Source organism: Mirounga angustirostris, unplaced genomic scaffold (genome assembly GCF_029215605.1).
Source record: "Mirounga angustirostris isolate CCGP_5_RB_7025 unplaced genomic scaffold, mMirAng1.0.hap1 SCAF_8, whole genome shotgun sequence".
Classification (NCBI taxonomy): domain Eukaryota; kingdom Metazoa; phylum Chordata; class Mammalia; order Carnivora; family Phocidae; genus Mirounga; species Mirounga angustirostris.
Window position 1 is genome coordinate 144505468 of NW_026991716.1, and position 18236 is coordinate 144523703.

The window sequence follows — 18236 nt, forward strand, 5'->3', positions numbered from 1 at the left end:
AAACCAGACTGGGGCGTGTGACTTATTGAGGTTTTTGTACCAGTATAACTCCTATGAGTGCAAAAGGGTCTCACGGGAGAGGCGAGAGGCGAGAGTGCTCGGAGGAGAAGCACCTGGGGTCCGCCTGCCCACCCTGGAGGCTGGAGGAGGGGGCCCCCATTCTACCCTTCTGTGCCTTGTTTGGAGGGATAGGGAAACAGGGGTGCCTTTCAGCTCCTGGCCTCGGAGCTCCTGTCTTTCCCCAGATCTTGGTCGGGGGTGGTCCCAGGAAACCTCTTTCCCAGAGCTGGCCTGTCCTTGAAAGCTGTCCCTCAGGACGGCTGTGACAGAAGACGTGGCTTACTCTCCACCGTGGCCACACTGGCTCCCTTCTTGGCAGGCAAGGAAGCAGGTTTCCTAGCACCTGTCCCACCTGTTGGACCTTGGGATTGAGGGACAGTGTCCATCTGAGAATCGGTCAGGGAGCCTGGGGGGGACGCTTTGTCCTGTCCCAGGTGGCTCTGCCCGTGGCTGTTTCTTTGTGCCACGTTCCTCAAGGCCAGACTGGGCTGGTGCACAGGTGGGGGGGGATGGGCAAGGGGAGGGAGGTCCTCCCGGGCCTGCTTCCTCTCCCCTTCCCAAGGGCCCGTTCCTGGGGGAGGCTATGTTCTCCCCGCGTGGGGCTCTGATCTCCCCTGGTTTTCTCTCCTGGTTTTCAGGGCGGTGTGGTTTTGCTGTGTTTTCTTCACCTGTCTCTTCAATCATTGCACCGTATTTTCCATCTCTGCTATGCTAAGAGATTATTTATTTACCTTTTCCTCTTTGCAATTGCTTTGAAAAGAACCAAAAGCAGCCAGTTCTTGCTTGTTGGATGTGTATATTCCTCAGAGGCATGTATCAGAATATGGCCCAAGAACCCCATGCCGGCCTCTCTCCTGCAGGTGTCAGCTCCTTGGGTTGGCTTTGGGCTCAGTTTCTCCGAGGACAGTCTTCCCTCCCCTGCCTCATGGTTCCTGCTGTCCGCTCATATTGTGCATGAGACATTAGTCATAGTTTGGTGGCTCTGAGTGTGTGTGGCTGGCCTGCTCCCTGTCTCTCCAGGGAGACCCCACAGTCAGGATCGCCTAGTCTTCCCTGTGCACCACTGGCCACCCTGGAGAAGATTCTTCCAGACCCCTTCCCGGTGGGTACAGGCCTGCCTGCAGTGCTCCAGGGAGCGAGCGGCCTCACTCCTCCGGCATCTTTCACAGGGCCCTGCCTACCACCTGCACATGCATCTCTGGGCCTTGCCCTGGGCGGTCACAGGTGTCCAGCAGTCCCGGGGTCTGGCACTGGCTTCTCTCTCTGCTCTGTGGGACAAGGACAGAGGCCATCCTGGGGCTGCATCCATCTGACAGTCTGACGTGGGTCTGAGGGTTCCCTAACAGGGTCAGCTTGCCTTCTCTCTACGGCCACCTGCCCCTCTACTTTCCAGCTTCTGCGGTTTTCCTGCACTTGGTCACCTCTTGCTGTTCTCTTTCTCCTTATGGATTTATGGCTTTAAAAACTCCACTACTCTTGCTTTGAAGGCATTTCTGGAGAAAGCAGGAGAAAATATGTGCATTCCTACCACGGTCACTAATTGGAGAACTCTTGGTGTCATCTGAATTCGTCTTTTCTTTCTTTTTCTTTTGCTCTGATGCATATGTATGGATCTTACTTTGAATAAAAATAATAAACCAAAGTACAGACCATGCCCATTGCTAGCTAGCACCATTGTGCCCTCAGCAGAGAGCAGACAGACCGAGTTTATACGTGAACACATGCTCTTTGCCCCATACTGGGGCATCTCTGGGGGGCACAGACCCTACGCCACTTGTAAGACAGTGTCATGAATTTCTCAGAAGAGTCGCTTCCTTTCACAGTGACTGACAAAATAGTGGCATGTTTCCAGTGATAGTGTTTTCTGTATTCTATACAGGTGGAAATAAATTAAAAATATTAAAAAAAAATGCCAAAGTGTCATAAAATAACCTGACAAATTCTTAAAATGACAAAAAAATCCTAAAAATAAAGGACTGAAATAATAAATAATAAATAAATAATGAAATTCGAGTTTTTGTTTTTTTTTTTTTTTTGCCAAAAGCTTCAACCACTCATGCTGATCAGCGTTCCAAATTACCATATATTGATCTTGAATCCTGCAACTTCACTGAATTCATTTATCAGTTCTAACAGTTTTTTGATGGAGTCTTTAGGGTTCCCTATAGGTAATAACCATGTAATCTGCAAATAGTGACAGATTTATTTCTCCCTTTCCAATTTGGATGCCTCTAATTTCTTTTTCTTGCCTAATTGCTCTGGCTAGGACTTCCAGTACTGTGTTGAATCAAAGTGGTGAGAGTGGGCATCGTTGTCTTGCTCCTGATCTTAGAGGAAAAGCCTTCAGGTCTTCATCATTGAGTATGATGTGGCTGTGGCCATGTCATAATGGCCTTTATTATATTGAAGTACATTCTCTCTATACCCTCTTTGTTGAGAGTTCTTATTGTAAACGGATATTAAATTTTGTCAAATGCTTTTTCTGCATCTGTTGCATTGATCATGTGATCTTTATCCTTTATTTTGTTAATATGGTGGACCACATTGACCTATGTGTGGATGTTGAACATCCTCGCATCCCTGGAATAAATCCCACTTGATCTTGGTGTGTGATCCCTTTAATTTAATATTGAATTCGGTTTGCTAATATTTTGTTCAAGATATTTGCATCTCTGTTCATCAGGGATATTGGCCTGTAATTCTCTTTTCTTGTGCCTTTGTCTGGTTTTGGTATCAGGGTAATGCTGGTCTTGTAAAATTAGTTTGAAAGAGGTCCCTCCTCTTCTAGTTTTTGGAGAGTTTGAGAAGGATTGGTATTCATTCTTCTTTGAACATTTGGTGGAATTCACCAGTAAAGCCATCTGGTCCACGACTTTTGTTTGTTGGGTGATTTTTGATTAATGATTCGATCTCCTTGCTAGTAATCCATCTGTTCAGATTTTCTGTCTCATCATGATTCAGTCTTGGTAGTTTGTATGTTTCTAGGACCTCATCCATTTTTTCTAGGTTGTCCAGTTTGTTGGTGTAAAATTATTCATAATAATCTCTTATGATTTCTGTGGCAGAGATGTAATGTCTCCTCTTTCATGATGTTATTTATTCGAGCCCTCTCTTTTTTTCCTGGTGAGTCTAGCTTAAGATCTGCCCATTTTGTTTATCTTCTTAAAGAACCAGCATAGTTTCAGCTATCATTTCTATTGTCTTTTTAGTATCTATTTCATTTATTTCTGCTCAAATCATTGTTATTTCCTTCCTTCTACTAAGTTTGGGCAGATGCGTTTTAATGTTCTGCTTAGAGCTGCAGCAGAACACGGGGTGTGGTGGGACGCCATCCTGGCGTGTGTGCTGGGCCAGGGAAGGGGGAGGGGTGTTGAAGGTAATTGGAAGATTTCTTTATTGGGGTATCTTCTTACACTGCTTTCTGTCGGTATAACTCACACCTGTGTGGTCCACACGCTGCAGAGTGTTTCTGGCAAGCCGTATTTCTGTTGCCATTTAAAAACTTTTTTTCCCCCTAAAGGCAGTTCTCATGTGAAGAGAGGAGGAAGGGACTCCTAGACTGTGGTTAATAAGGAGGAAGAACCCAAAGGCAGTTTCCGTCACCTGGAGCCATTAACTGGCTCTAGGCCTCTCCAGGCTCACATTTTGCACCTTCATTAGACTTGATAGTGATGGGCTTTTAAAACAATCATTATTTTTAGCTCTGTAACTGATACATTCTGTAAGTTTCGTGTACTGATAAATGTAGTTTCACGAACGCAAAAACAGCTTCTGGATATTATGGAAACAAGTAGATTTCAATAAGCTTGTGCTGTGTCTGCTGGTGGTGTGGCGTGTTGGGACCTGATGGTAGATCGGTTGGGTAGATTGAGTCGATCTCTGGCAGCAGGAATACTTCTTTTCAAATGGCTCAGGCATCTCCTGTCAACTTTAGAGGGAATGTTCTCGCCATGAAAGTAGCAGTTTTGCATTTGGCTTTGTAGCAAATTTGTCTTTCTTTGGAAACATTAAATTTGGAAAACATTCTAGTTAAAGTCTTACCAATAAATCAAGAAGGACTGTAATGTGCTTTTTTCCACTTGTTTGGTGGTGGATCTTAAACAATGTGCGAAACAGTGCAAGCCACTGACTGTGCATCTGAGCTCACACACGCAGGGGTGCCAACTGATGTGGAAGAAAGATCCTAGACCGTGGGTGAAGGCTGAGTTCTGCTCCTACCTCTTACTAGTTGTGCAAACGGGGGCAGGTCCTGTAGTCTCCCTGGGCCGCCTTATTACCATCTGGAAAATAATCGCTTTGCAGAGTTTCTGCAAGAGTTAATTAGATCATGTGTATAAAACACCCAGTATATTTCAATTTATTTAAAATTTCCATAAAGTGCCTGCAAAGTGTTGTCATAAAACTTGTTATAAAGCATCTTGGGAAGGAAGGATAAACTTATCTACATGATTTTATTGAGAACAAAGACAAATTCAAATGATCTGTCCCTTAAATGCATAAAAACAGGGGGAGAACCTCTGATTTCGGCAAAGGGCTCCCCCACACACTGTGACCCTGATGCTGTTCACGCCTGGCGGTCACTGCAGAGGCCAGCTTACCCAGCACTGTGCGTCTGCCTGACCAGTCAGCTCAGACTCTCTGCAACTCTTTTTTTTGACACAGATTTCTGGAGTTGGGGATTGGATGAAGAGCCCAGGACTGAGGCGAGGGACTGCCAGGTGAGATCACAAGCACTCAGAATCTCTCTAAGGGAAACTGAATGAACTGGGAAGATTCTTCTTGCCAGGCTTAAGTAGAAGCTGTTCATAAAGGAAGTGAGTGGAGGTGGCTGGTGACGTGGGGTGTGCTCTATGCAGCTGACTGACGGGCAGAAGGCTGACCCTGAGGATCAGCAGACCTTGTGTTAGATGTCTCACATCTGCATATGCAGGTGGAAAAGGGAGCGGACTGAAAGTGTTCTGGCCAAATACAAGTTACCCAGAATAATAATTAAATTATATCATAAGAATAAAGTCCTACTGCAGCGTTAGCATAGTCAAAGAAATAAACAAAGTAAGCTGGTGTGCCTGATAAAGGGTTTTGTTAACGGCCTAAGTGGGTTATAAATCTAAGCCTGGCGGGAATACTAGGTCTTTAGTTTCTCGGACTCTTCTTTACCGTAACTTTCATCAGTGACAGGAACTTAAATTCTGGATCCAGAAGGCATGTTTTAGAATGACCTCTCACCATTTATTACTTTTGAAAATCCCACATTTCCAAGAGAAGGGAACTTCTTCTACAGACTTGTCTGTCCTATAGGAACTGTTTGGAAAATATTGAGTTATTTCCTGTCTTAATTTTGAAATATTTATATCCGTGTCCTTACTCATGGGGGGCGATTATCTGGTATTCATGCCAGTCATAACTTTCTGGAGACTTAAGAGTGACAGACATAACTATGACCTAGTGTTTTAAATAAACGTATTGTTTGTCTCCATAAAAATGGAAACTGACCATGTCTCCAGACCCCACCACAAATATCTCTAAGAACGTGACACTTGGCATCCAGCGCCCACCGGCTCTTCTAGTTGTTAGGGAGTCTGTGAAGGATCCAGCCCTGACTCATCTGTCAGAGACTTAGACAAACCCATTGCATTTATCTTTCGGGAATTCCCGGAGGGTCTGCAGGTGATGTGTGATGGACATGCTGACACATCTTTCTTGAATAAGAGGCTTTGAGAGCCAAGTTCTCTTCTGCCCCCGTTGGGCCCCCACGCCTCCAAAGGAAAGGAAGCAGACTTGCCAGTACTACGGGGTTTGGCATCCGGGGCTGGTCCTGATCTTGCTGCCTGTGAGATCTGGCTAAGGCATTTGGCCTCTTTGCTTTTATTTCTCATCTGTAAAATGGGGATCATTAAGTCTCCTTGTCTGCCATCCTTGAAGTCAATGAGGGTGAATGAGTGGACATGTGTCCAAGTCTTCTGAGTTCTATGGAGAAGTGCACAATATCAAATCAACATTTCAACTATCAGCAGTCCTCTAACTAAAGTAGAAAGTAAACATAGAATTTTTAGTAGGAAGTGCTTTTTAAAGGATTCATGTCAGCCCTGACTGTAAATTTTCTTCTTTGGATGGTCTTACAATTCATGGTATGCAGTATTTACTTCTTTATTTTTACCTTAATTTTTATTAACATTTCCTAATGGCATTCCTTATTTATGTAATCATTTGCAGCTGCTTTGCTCACCTGTTTCTCAGGGCCCAGGAGTTTTATTATAATTTCCTTCTGAGCCCTCAAGCCAGGAGGAATGTGTTTAAGTACTCAACAGATTCTCAGGGCTCTGGAATCTGAAGGAGACTTAGTAGTGGCTTTCAGGAAGATACGTTTCTTCTGCATCTTCCCTGATCCTGTGTCCATCACTTTCCTGCTAGATGTGGGAAGACCTCTCCATAGTGTGGGGCCCTGTGGTTGGAATAACACTGCTTTTGTCTCAGTAACCAGTCATGGGATTTGCTGATGCAGCCCTGAGATTCAGTACCCCCTCCCCAGGTCCTTTCTAGCCAAAGCTTCAGATTAAACATCCGATTAAAAATCAGATTTGGATTTTCTGTTTTGTTCTTTTTCCCAGTGCCCCTGACAAGTCAATTGAGGCATTGTTCTTGAAAATCCTCACTCTTGGGTTTTCTGTGTGAGCCAGAATTAGTCTTTTTTTTTTTTTTTCCCCCTGTAAAGTTGTAAGCCAAGGCTAAACTATTTCAGCAATGTCGTCTGCAATGGATACTATCCAGAGACTGGGTGTGCAAAATTCTCTTGGTTTCCAACCAGTCCCCACTGCGGAGTTTGCACCCTTTACACCACTGTGCTTCCTGCGTAAACACCTGAGCCACCTTGACAGAGCGGCTCTAGAAACAGCCACATTCCCGCCAGACTTGTCCCCTGTCACTGCGGTCAGATCATGAATCTCTAGTCCAAAATTGGTCCCCGAATGCATTAACCTGCTGAAAAATGGCAAAGGCGAGCCGCCCTCCGGGCATTTCCTGGACCAAGTGGTGTTGATGGCTTCTTTTGCTGGAAAGCCAGCTCATCAATCAGCAATACGAGAGGCGACATTCCGGGCTGGGTGAGGTAGCGTCAGAATCTGGGGGGTCTAGGAGAACTCTGGGGACTGGGATGGACCTAGGCGCAAAGTGGTGGGTTAAGCGCCTGGTCTGTCTTGCACCCAGCGGGTCGGTGCCCGGGGACACCAGGAGGGCTCCGCGCACCTGTGGGCGTGCCTGGGACTCTCCTAGGATGCGCACGCGTGTGTGCGCGCGTGTGCGCGTGTGCACGCGCGCCGGCCCAGGGAAGCCAGCGCGCACGCAGCACCGAGCCGCGCGCGGCCCTGCTGGCCCCTCTCCACCTCCCGCTCCCGCAGACGCGCGCCCAGGGCGGCCCGGCCGGAGCGCGCAGCCGAGCCGAGCGAGCGGGGCGCGGCGGCGGCGGCGGCGGCGCGGGGGTGGGGCTGGAGGAGGAGAGGGAGGGAGCGAGCGGCCAGGAGGAGGATCCGGGAAGTTCTGCACTTATTTGACAGCGGCCGGCGGAGCCGCGCAGGACGCCCAGGGCCGCTGCTGGAGTGCGGCGCCCGGAGCGCGGGGAGCACCGCCAGGCCGCTGCGCCCGGCTCCCAGCGCCGTGCGGCGCGCGTCACCATGCTGCTCCCGCAGCTGTGCTGGCTGCCCCTGCTCGCCGGGCTGCTCCCGCCGGCGCCCGCGCAGAAGTTCTCGGCGCTCACGGTGAGTCGTCCCGCGGGGACCGGCCGCCTCGCCCCAGCTCGGTTCCCGCCTGCGCCTCCGGCCTGGGCGCCGGCGCGGGGCGCAGCAGGTGGCCCTCGGGACCGGCGCCGCCTCCGCCTGCGGGCCGAGCAGGTGGGGCCCAGGCCGGTCCGGCGGCTGCGCGGGCTCCTGGGGTCCTAGCGCCGCGTGGGGGTGCTCTCGGGGTCCTGCGCTTCCAGCTGACGGGTGGGCAGGCCAGGCGCGGCCACAAGGCTGGGGACGCCTGCGCCGCCCCGCGGACCGTCCGAGGGCCGCGCCACCGGGGGTCCGGTCGCCCGCTCACTGCTGTCCGTCGGGCCTGGAGCGCGCTCGGCCTCGCGTCCCTCCATCGCTCCGGCCTCGGTGGGCACCGCGCGGCCCGGCGGCCGCTTGCTGCGGGAAGGAGGGGCCCGTCGTGGTTCCTGCTCCTGAGCCCGCTTTGGTTCGCCTGCCTGTCCCAGAGCCCCTCCCCGCGTGAATCTGGGAGGAAGCAGATGACAGTAAAATAAATCCTATTGTCACTCGTGCGAGCAGGCAGAAGTTGGGGGACGAGGCGTCTCCACGTCCTGCCGTCCCCTTCCCGGGTCCTCCTCGGTCGGGGCGCTGCGCGCAGGCAGGCGCGCTCCGGAGCTCGTGGGTCTCGGCGGTTGACCGCTGTGTGTTTTTCTTTCTTGGCTGAAACGTCTCCGCGACAGCCTGGGCCGGCGGAGCGCAGCGCCAAGCCTGGAGCTGTGTGCAGGGCGCGAGCCAAGCCACCGGCCGCCGGCCCAGGCTGGGTGTCTGCAGCCCCCAGCTCGGGCAGACCTCATGGGCTTGCAGTGTTTGCAAACCCGTAATTAATGCAATCTGCAGAAACGAAAACATTCCACTTAAAGGTGTTTCTGAACAAGTGCTTGGGAAAACACGAAGGTGGAGAGAACACCTCTGGCGCAGAGATGCTTTTAAGTAGTGGGACTTGTCCTGAAGGGGTTATTGTATCGAAAATACCTAAGGTTTGAAAGGAGCTGTGGTCCGGTTGGTTCTGCTTTTCAGCAAATTGGAAGCAGTCCTGTGAGCCTCTTTCTTCCTTTCTTTTCTTTCTTTTCTTCCTTTCTTTTCTTTCTTTCTTTTCTTTCTTTCTTTCTTTCTTTCTTTCTTTCTTTCTTTCTTTCTTTCTTTCTTTCTTTCTTTCTTCTTTCTTTCTTCTTTCTTTCTTTCTTTCTTTCTTTCTTTCTTTCTTTCTTTCTTTCTTTCTTCTTCTCTTTCTTTCTTTCTTTCTTTCTTTCTTTCTCTTTCCCTTCCTTCCTTCCTTTCTTTTCTTTTCTTTTCTTTTCTTTTCTTTCTTTGTCTTTTTTTTTCAAGCAGTACCGGGGGAAAGAAGTTAGTGAGTTCACTGTTCATACCTAAAATTCTTCTGGAGCAGTCCTTGGGTCCCTGCCTTGTGTCTTGCAAATGACTTGTAGATTAGAAACTGCTCCCTGGAAGCTCTAAGGAGGTTTCCACAGGCTCAGCTTTCCTGCAGAACTTTTATCACCCCAGAGAGGCCATCAAACTCTACTTCCTCTGTGTCTACATCCACAGTACATCTACACACAGGTACACAGGCACGTAACAGGAGACGCCTCCCACCCAGAGCACGCTGAAGGCCACAGGGGAGCAGAGCAATTCTCAAAAGAAGACACTGGCATTTTCTCCCAGAGCTGGAGCTTTCCTGCCCTTGCCACGGATTTTCTGAACGTGGAAAATGTAGACTCCCGTGTGCCCGCTTTCCGGGAGCGCCTGGGTCTGTTGGTACCTCCCTGGAAAAGCAGAAGTGAGATGGTTAGTTATTAAATCTCTGTAGGTTCTCGTCTCTTCCCTCCTGGCCACTCTTCAGTGCAAGACTCACTCTGGAGCCCTTGTCCTTTGCAAATTTTTTTAATTTAGTTATTTGACAGAGAGAGACACAGGGAGAGGGAACACAAGCAGGGGGAGTGGGAGAGGGAGAAGCAGGCTTCCTGCTGAGCAGCGAGCCCGATGCGGGGCTCGATGCAGGGCTCGATGTGGGGCTGGATCCCAGGACCCTGGGATCATGACCTGAGCCAAAGGCAGACACTTAACGACTGAGCCACCCAGGTGCCCCTTGTCCTTTGCTTCTTGGGATGCTCTGTGTCTTTCCTGGCTTCAGAGACCCCTGCCTGCCTGCCTGGGGATTCCAGTGTGGGGGCAATGCTCCATATTGTACTGCAATTTTTTCTTAAATCTACATTTGCAAATACAATGCATGATGCTTTCGCATCCAGAAGAAAATTTTAAAGCCCTCAAGTATTTTGGCATATTCCTCCCTGTCCCACCCCACGATCTACGAATTCAGCAAGTTGGCTGAGGGGTCACGAGGAAGTGTTAGATGTGCTGGATCTCCTGCGGTGATCATCTCTTTTCAAATCACTCCTAGTGTTTGGGGATCTTTCATGTCCTCTCCAAGATTTACATCTGATCTTCAGTCAGTCAGAGAGGCAGCGGCTGCCCATGGGAGCCTGGGCGTCTTCTAGATGTGTGACTGACTCTCGACACATTATTTAACTTTCTTTATCTCCAGGTTCCTTATCGGTGAAGTGGGGATAAAGTAATGTCTGCTTAGCATGCTGTGAGGATTAAAGATAAGGCTTTTAATATGCCCAGTATATGTTAGTTCTCCAATTAGCATTATTTCTGATGGCACCCATGCCCCTGGTCCATACGGGGTAGTTTTGAATAGTGTAATCATCAGCTCTGTTGCTGTGTCCTTCGGGTGAGAGGCTATGGGGTTCATGGTGTTGTCACCCATCACAGATGCTTCCAGCACACCGCTTTGCTCTGGGCGTGCCCATGGGCTTTAGTTGGGGTCAGTTGTGCAGGGATCGACGGGCAGAGGAGAGAACACGGGTTCCTCTCTACCTCCTTCTACCCCACCTTCTGTTCTCCTAGGAACAGGGATAGTCCTCCACCTCTGTGGGTTAGAAGCTTGTCACACCTGGCTTCCTCCCTCCTGACGCCAGATGGTCTTTGTCTGGGGTGGCGCTGTCGGACTGGTCCCGGGTTTGATCGCTGCTTCTACTTGGTGTTCAAGACTAAGAGAATCTGCTTTGCTTGGAAATTATCTTTTTTTTTTTTTTTTTCCACCAAAGTCATTCTTTAGAAATGGCACCATAAGGCCCTTTTGTATTTTTCTTATGACTTTTTGCTGGCTTTGCATGATCTCCTGGTCATCAGTCAGACTTTGGGGTTATTGCCAGTCAACAGATGGTGTTGTTAAGCATGTTTGGTCTGCCCTAATTGGGTCCTCATCTCTTTCTTCCTTTAAGAAGTAGGTTTCTAAGGCCAGATCATGTCCATTTTTCATGGGAATGCTTGACATTTTTTTCTTTTTAGTTCTTTTCTTTTTTAAAAAAAATAAAGATTTCATTTATTTATTTATTTATTTATTTATTTATTTATTTGAGAGAGCAGGGGGAGGATAGAGGGGGAGGGAGAGGAGGGGGAAAGAATCTCAAACAGACTCCGACACGTATCCGACGGGGTGCCACCCAGGCGCCCCTCTTTTTATTTCTGTGAACGGCTGAGACTGTGGAATAATTTGCAGTAGAAGTCATCTGGGTGCACAGAATTCTGTTCTCCAGAGTGCACCTGTGATCACCGTTCTTTCACTTTTCACTTTGCCGCAGGTGTGGTTGTATGGGTTTCGGCAGATGGACGGTAAACCTACACCTGCGTGTTGTCTTCCGGGGCAGTGATGTTCCCTGACCCCCTTCCCACAGTACTTGAGATTGAGCCAGTGGATTCCTTTTAGAACCGACTAAGTGGTGTTTGGCCCCTAGTTCAGAGGCAGACGCCTCGCCTTTTCCTGTGACCAGCAGATGTTGCCACTGCCCCGGGCTCGTATCCGGGACTTGGTTGTGATCACGCTGAGCTGCACACTCTGCAGGGGGCCACTCGTGTGTTCTGCTCATGCAGCGCTCACCACAACCCATCCGTAGATGTCCTGTTGCACCCACGTTCGAGACACAAGGGAACCGCCCCTGGGCCCTGAGCCCATCTAGCCATTTCCACATTCAACCTGGATTTGTTGTTCTTCCTTTGGGGGTTGGGCGTTCCCTGCACCGATTTCTGTGTCACCTTCAGGGACGTTGTAATCCCTCCGCTGGGGAGGGAACGTACTCAGGACTCACTGGTCAGGGGGATGTGTGAGGACAGAGTCGAAACGGCTGTTTTCTGCCCCTGTAAGTATCTCTTTGCTTTGGAAGATAAGGAAGGAAACGGAAAGACAGTATTTGCTCATCTATAAATTTTAAAATATTTCATCATTAACACGCCCATGAGAGGGTCTGATATTGATGTTACGGGAACATCAGCACCAAAATGCTCCTGCGTTTCTGGCCACTGAGGCTGAAATGTGCACCATACGGTTTTGATTCTGTGCCCACTCAGGGTCAGATTCTTCAGGCAATGATTCTGGGTGTTTGTTCTCTTCCCACTGCAAATGCCCTGAGCACATGTGATGCTCTGGGAAGGCTGTGTTTCCTTCGTCAGCAGAAGACCGACCACAGAGGTGGTCAGGGAGGAGGAAAGTAAACACAACTGGCGGTTTCCAACCAGAAGCCCCTTTATGGCAACTGAACCCCAACATCTGGAGGGTCACTTTAGTTCTGATTTGAAATCAAGACCAAAAATAAAACTATAAGCAACTTCAGGCCCTGAAGGGGCCAGGATTGAGCAGTAAATGGGCATTGATGTGACAATGGTTCAGGACAGAGCAGATTTCTAGCTAATTCTGTATCAAAAGAAGCCTTCACAAGCCTCCAGGATTAGGAAGAGGGGCTGTTATTAGGATTAGCAGAGCACTGGGATAGAGAGCAAGGTCACATTTACGTATTTTTGAATTAAAACTATACCATTCTCCACATAACAGACACAGACTAAAAACAATGGACTTCCAGTGAGATTTTGAAATTAAAGAAGAAAAAAATTGAGAAATAGCATTCTGAGTTCATTTATAGAAAGCTAGAATGGTCGCTTTCTGTTTTGCTAATTGGTGGTGTCGGTAATGGGGTGGGATCCCACTATTAATATTTGTACGTGCTTAGAGTTTGAATAACATTTGATGCATTAAATATTTAACTGAAGCCCACAAGAGGAAAGAATTCAGAAAATAAAATCCTAATTTTATGTGGGCTGAGAAGAAATTATTCTAAAAGTATTAATAACGGTCTTATGTGGTTTTTGTAGTCCCAGGCTGAAAAATCAAAGAGCAAAGATTCGTAAACACAAGAAAACTGGAGCCACGTAAAATGTTAATGCATTTATATTGTCAGAATTAAAAAAAAAAAGAAATTATAAATGGAAGCTTGCGTACTATAATATCTGGCTAAATTTAATTAGAAGTTTTGACATGGGGGCAGTCTCAGAATGCCTACTAAAACCACAATTATGTTCAGATTTTATTGTGTATGACATAATGCGGCATGTAACCCATGAGGCTGGCACTTAAGACAAGGTAAAACGTCCATACAGTAAGTGAGTTCTTCCTACCTCCAGTATGTGTCTTCCTTTGTTTTACTTTCTTTTCCCTGGTGGTCTTTGTCCTTTCTCCTTCTGCCCAAATCACAGTGAATCCCCTTCGCTTCAAGATACCTGCCATCGGTGAGGCTATTGTTTCTATTTTCGCAGAGGCTTCTGAGTGTCCATCCCTCACGTTCTCCCCCTGTGAGCGCGGGCCTCCCCTCTGCTCTGCCCTGGCGCTCAGCGCTCAGCGGTCACTCTGCTGCGGAGGGCGGGCCTTCGCTGTCACTCTATCCCCAGCATCTTGTTACTGACCCAGCCGTTAGCAAGGCCCACGTCTGGGGCAGAGTGTTTTTGCAGGGGTGGGGGGTGAGCCAACTCTTAAGGTTTGAGGTTGCTGGCAAAGTCTCTGCCGATAATAATGAAGTTTCAGAAAGCATGAAGAGTTTTAGGTAAACACAATAATCTGCGGTGTGTTTGATCACGGGTTCAGAACACTTGAGTGTGGCCCAGGCTATGAGGCCCCGTTCCATTTTGGATGTTCTCAGATTTGTTAGACTTTAGTCACTTAAAGAACCAGTTCATCGGTTTGGTGGCAAAATGATGCTGAGGTACACAGGCTGGCCCTGCCCGAGTGGGGCTGTTTTGTGCATTTGTCTTCTGCTCTGTTCAGTAATCAAGGCACCAGGAACAAAGGAATCTGTCCTACGAGATGCCTGCATCATAGACGGCTGACTTCCCTCCTGGGATGTGGGGAGCCTGTCTGACTTCCCAAGACTCGGTCCATCCCATCCCAGCCCGCAAGGGGCAGACAAGATGATAGACACTTCCCTGGACCAGGCCAAGGCGCTCCGTGCCGGGGGGGAGGGGTAGCACTCTGGAGTGGTGCTGAGGCTGTGTGCGTGACCGAGGCTCTCTTGGGCCTCCCCCCAAGACTGCCTTGGGATGCTGTCAGGGTGGGCTCCCCTCGGCCCCAGCCCCGTCCTGGGCAGCAGGGGAGGGCACAGTGCCCCATGGAGCGCGAGGAGGAGACCTTCCGGCTCTGGTGGCCCCAGACCGTGAGGGCCATCAGGCAGCTAGCGTGCTTTGGTGGACAGTAGCTGGGAGAGGTTTGCACACACGCTGAGGGGTGACGGGAAGAGCATCCCTGAGTGCGCCGACCGAGGGTTCTAATTTCTGAGGGAACCTCCTCAGCTTTAGTGTGGCCCCGTTTGCGATGAGCTCGTTGGCCTGTGGGCCTGGGCAGGAGCCTTTCCCCGAGACTCCCGCAGTTGCACCAGAGCTGTGAGGGCTCGGGGGCCGCTGTGGCCCCCATGGCCCAGGCCTAACCCCGGTCCCCATCCATTTACACCCGGCTGCCTTTTTCTCCCTCTCTCCACTCCTTTCTCACCACTTTGTTTGGCCTGTTGCGAGAAGAACCGAAGGGAGACTTGCCCTTTCTCCACATCTCTGGGCAGCTCCGTGCACACGGTTAGCTGTCCCCGCACACCTGTCACAGACTTGCGCTCTCTGACCCTGCCCCCAGCTGTCCCGTGACACCGGGAAAAGTGCACAAAGAACAGAATTATCCCAGAGGCACCCTCAAAGCTTCGCCGCCACACGTTAGACATCAGTCGAGGTAAGGCCTTCCTAGGGCTCCAGTCGCCCCGTTGAGAGGAGCCAACCACTTGGAAACCTGAAATGGAAATTACAAAATAAGATGATGAGTTCCATGAATGCCTGTAATTTTAAAAACGACTCGTGAGATTTGAATGAAGGTTTCAGAGCAGAATTTAGTGCATTGTTTGCCTTCTGTGGTGTATTGATTCTTTCCACAGGGGAACTGGGCATGTGTAATCACAAAGTTATTTAAAGTATATTTAAAATTAATTAAAAAAGATAGATCTTTGGAAACCAGAAGTTAGTGTTCTGCCGTTCTGTGTGGCTGGCAGGGTTGAGATGGCCCCACGAATGGTCCTGTGGGGGTTCCCAGCCAACTGGGGTTAGGGCTCCAGACAGCGCGTCACCTGCTGCGGCAGAGGTCCCCCTGGCACCCTTTCTGTGGCACACCATTACCTTCGGTAGAGGGTAGAGCGTAGGTCATGCTCCCCCATCCTACTTTCTGCTCAGAGATCCGTCACGTTAAGTGCTCTAATAAACTGTTACATTCTTCCCTGTTCGACGGCTGAGCCCAAACAGGCCAGCAGCACAACCGTCCAGCCCAGGCTCCATGCGGGGCGGGGCTCACCTCCCCACGCCTCCGCCCCAGGCCGGCATGGCAGCTGCCCGAGGACGTGCGGCTGGAGGAGGACGGAGGAGGAGAGGAGGGAGAGATGGAAGGGGACAGAGGAGGCCCCTGTCTCCTGTGGAAACAACTGAGTGCTAGGACATCATGGCCAGAGAGTCCTTCGTTTTGGGGAAACCGACACACACAAAGTTTTAAACACTGAAAAGAGATAATACAAACATCCTGGTGCCTTGATCCAATGCCATTCATCAGGGAATACAATCTGTCATCGGGAGGATTCTCTTGGACCTGTAGCAACTCTGGAAGGAGTTTGGTTTTAATACAGGCTGAGAATCAATCATGTAAGCTTTAAAAATTCATCTATGACTGAATCAGCAAGAATTTACATCGTCTGTTTTCCATGGGTCACTCATGTAGGTGTTTACAGAAGATGACTAGGTCTTCTGGAGGCCAGACGCCTTTCCTCCTGTCCCCCGACCCCTTGCTTCTCCCGCCTGGGCTCTCTCTCCAGCACTTGGAGGACTCTGAAGATAAAGGGAGTTGTCCACGTGCCCCAGGCGACCGCTAAGCATTGCTCTGTGTCTGCCATTGTCCCTTCTACGGGGGTCCTTATGGCCCGAGGCTCCCGGTTTCCTTTCTGAACAGGCTCCGTTTTGAGCTCTGGTTGATCAGTATCCTTTCAGGAATGTGGCGGTCGGTCTAGATAGAAGACTGTAGAAGCAGTTGGTCATTAGGCAGCAAAGCATAACCTTGTAAGAGGCGCCAGTGGGTGCTTGGCTAACTTTTCTATGTAACTTTCTAAATTTGAGATTCTGTTTAGCCGGTGTCCCCCCTGTAGCTGCTTTTTTTTTTTTTTTTTAATTTGTAAGTGGTATCTTATATGTTATTCCTATTACAACCAGATTTGCATCCTGATCCCCCTTATCCTAGACTGGGACTGTCCCCTCTGGCTCATGCAAATTTGTTGAGCACTCCTTTGTCTTCCTGTAAGAGGTTGTTGGCCTCGACGCACCGGAGGGACAGGCCAGGACTCACTCCCACAAGATGAGACACAGAGCGTATGTCCGTTTGCTGCACTGATTCACTGTTCCAGGGGAAAAGTCCTGGGAGATCTGGGTATTTCTTTCCCCTCCTTCACCCCCCTTCAGAATCCATGACTTAAAAATCAGGAAAACACTACCTTGGACTTCCAAGTACACGTTCCTGTGAACCTTACTCTAAAAAGCTTGTGCTAATCCGATAATTGACACTTGAATTGAATAAGGTCATTCAACCAGCTCCCAATAGTCCTGATTCTTCCACACCCTATTCTAGCACCTTGTACACAGGGTATCTCCTGGACGTGGGCATGTTCTCTAAGCATCAGGATGACCGCCTCTGCTGGGTGGTGCGTTGTGACACTCCCAAGAGAGCCCCCTTTCTGTGCTCTTACCATAGTATCTCATTTGTCCTTGTAATATCCTTGCCAAGACGCTATACATACTTCGTGGGTGTATATATTTTAGATTTTTGTAAATGCCTCAGGGTAAGGAAAGTGAGTAACAGCTCTGACCTGAACATACACGTTTGCTAAGTCGTAGCTTCGCCGGATCTGTGGATGTGTGCTCATGATAATCAATTCTTCATTCTTAAAAGATTTATCTTTTGGAGGGAGTTGCCACAGATGGATCATTCTTTTCATTCAGAGATACAATCCAGGTGGAGTCGTGGATCTCTCCTCCTCCGGCACCCTTGGCGCCTGGGCTCCTTTTCACACCCTGCTTGAAGGACAGGTGCGGCCAACCCGCCGCTTGGTAGGCAGCAGCCTACCGGACGTTCCCGGAATCCGCCACCGGAGGGAGCCCAAGAGCAGCCTGGCTCCAGCGCTGGGGGGCTCCTGGGTGGGCTTTGGGGTTCGACCACCAGCAAAGCCTCTGCCACCTTGACAACAAAAAGACCTCACGGGCTGCTGCCGCTTCGTGTGAGTTTGGGCCCCACATCCACCTTTCCAGTTCTAGAGATTTGGGTCATGAGGCAGAGATGCTAAATCAGGGAATCAAGCAACAGGGACAGTTTTTATCTGATGTTTCTGGCAGTTGTCTTTAAGTCTGGGATAAGCACGTTCAATGCAGGGCTGTTACTGGGCCATCGCGCAGGAGTGCTGTGTTGCTGGGGTACAAGAGGGGCTCCCGAGCAGAGCTGTCTGCACCCCAGCTGCCCGCGGCTGCAGGACCCACTCACTCAGCGAGTCGGGGATCACCCACCTGCTAAATCGTGCTCAGGGGACGGAAGCTCTCCAACGTGCCAGCTCGCGACGCGTCCTGACCTCAAAGCACAGCAGTGCAGCAGGTCCAGCCGCTCCCCACGAGGTGTCGGGGCGCCCTCGTGCCTCCGGACTCCCGCTGACCTCTCACGGCAGCAGGCTCAGAAAGCACTCACATTTCTTTGTACCCCAAACTCTGAAGGAAGTTCAGAGAAGTCATTATTGGCCGTACTCACAACTCCGCTTCTTGCCCTTCCTTCATTTTGGGCTCTTCTTTCTGTCTCCTTCCGCTGTGGCTATAGTCGCCCACAGATTCTGTTTCCGGAGGCCATCAGGAGGATGGCCATGCCCACTGTCCTGGGGTGTCCCTCCCACAGGCTGGACCTCATCAGAGCTGGGGCTCATTTCCAGGCTCCTGCGGGGCCCGGGTAGCCCTGCCACT

At 49.8% G+C, this 18236-nt stretch overlaps 1 protein-coding gene across 4 annotated transcripts in view; it reads left to right on the plus strand.

Moving 5' to 3' along the window:
• The first annotated feature begins 7592 nt into the window (after window positions 1–7592).
• SMOC2 (SPARC related modular calcium binding 2) overlaps window positions 7593–18236 on the plus strand; it is a 158858-nt gene continuing 148214 nt past the window's right edge. For 2 of the 4 annotated variants that reach the window (XM_045865902.3, XM_045865903.3), the window contains exon 1: window positions 7593–7811. In XM_045865902.3, coding sequence (XP_045721858.1) covers window positions 7728–7811 — 84 coding nt within the window. In that variant the 5' untranslated portion in view covers window positions 7593–7727. The remainder of the gene's footprint in view (window positions 7812–18236) is intronic. The other 2 variants (XM_064598372.1, XM_045865904.3) reach the window with 1 other exon arrangement.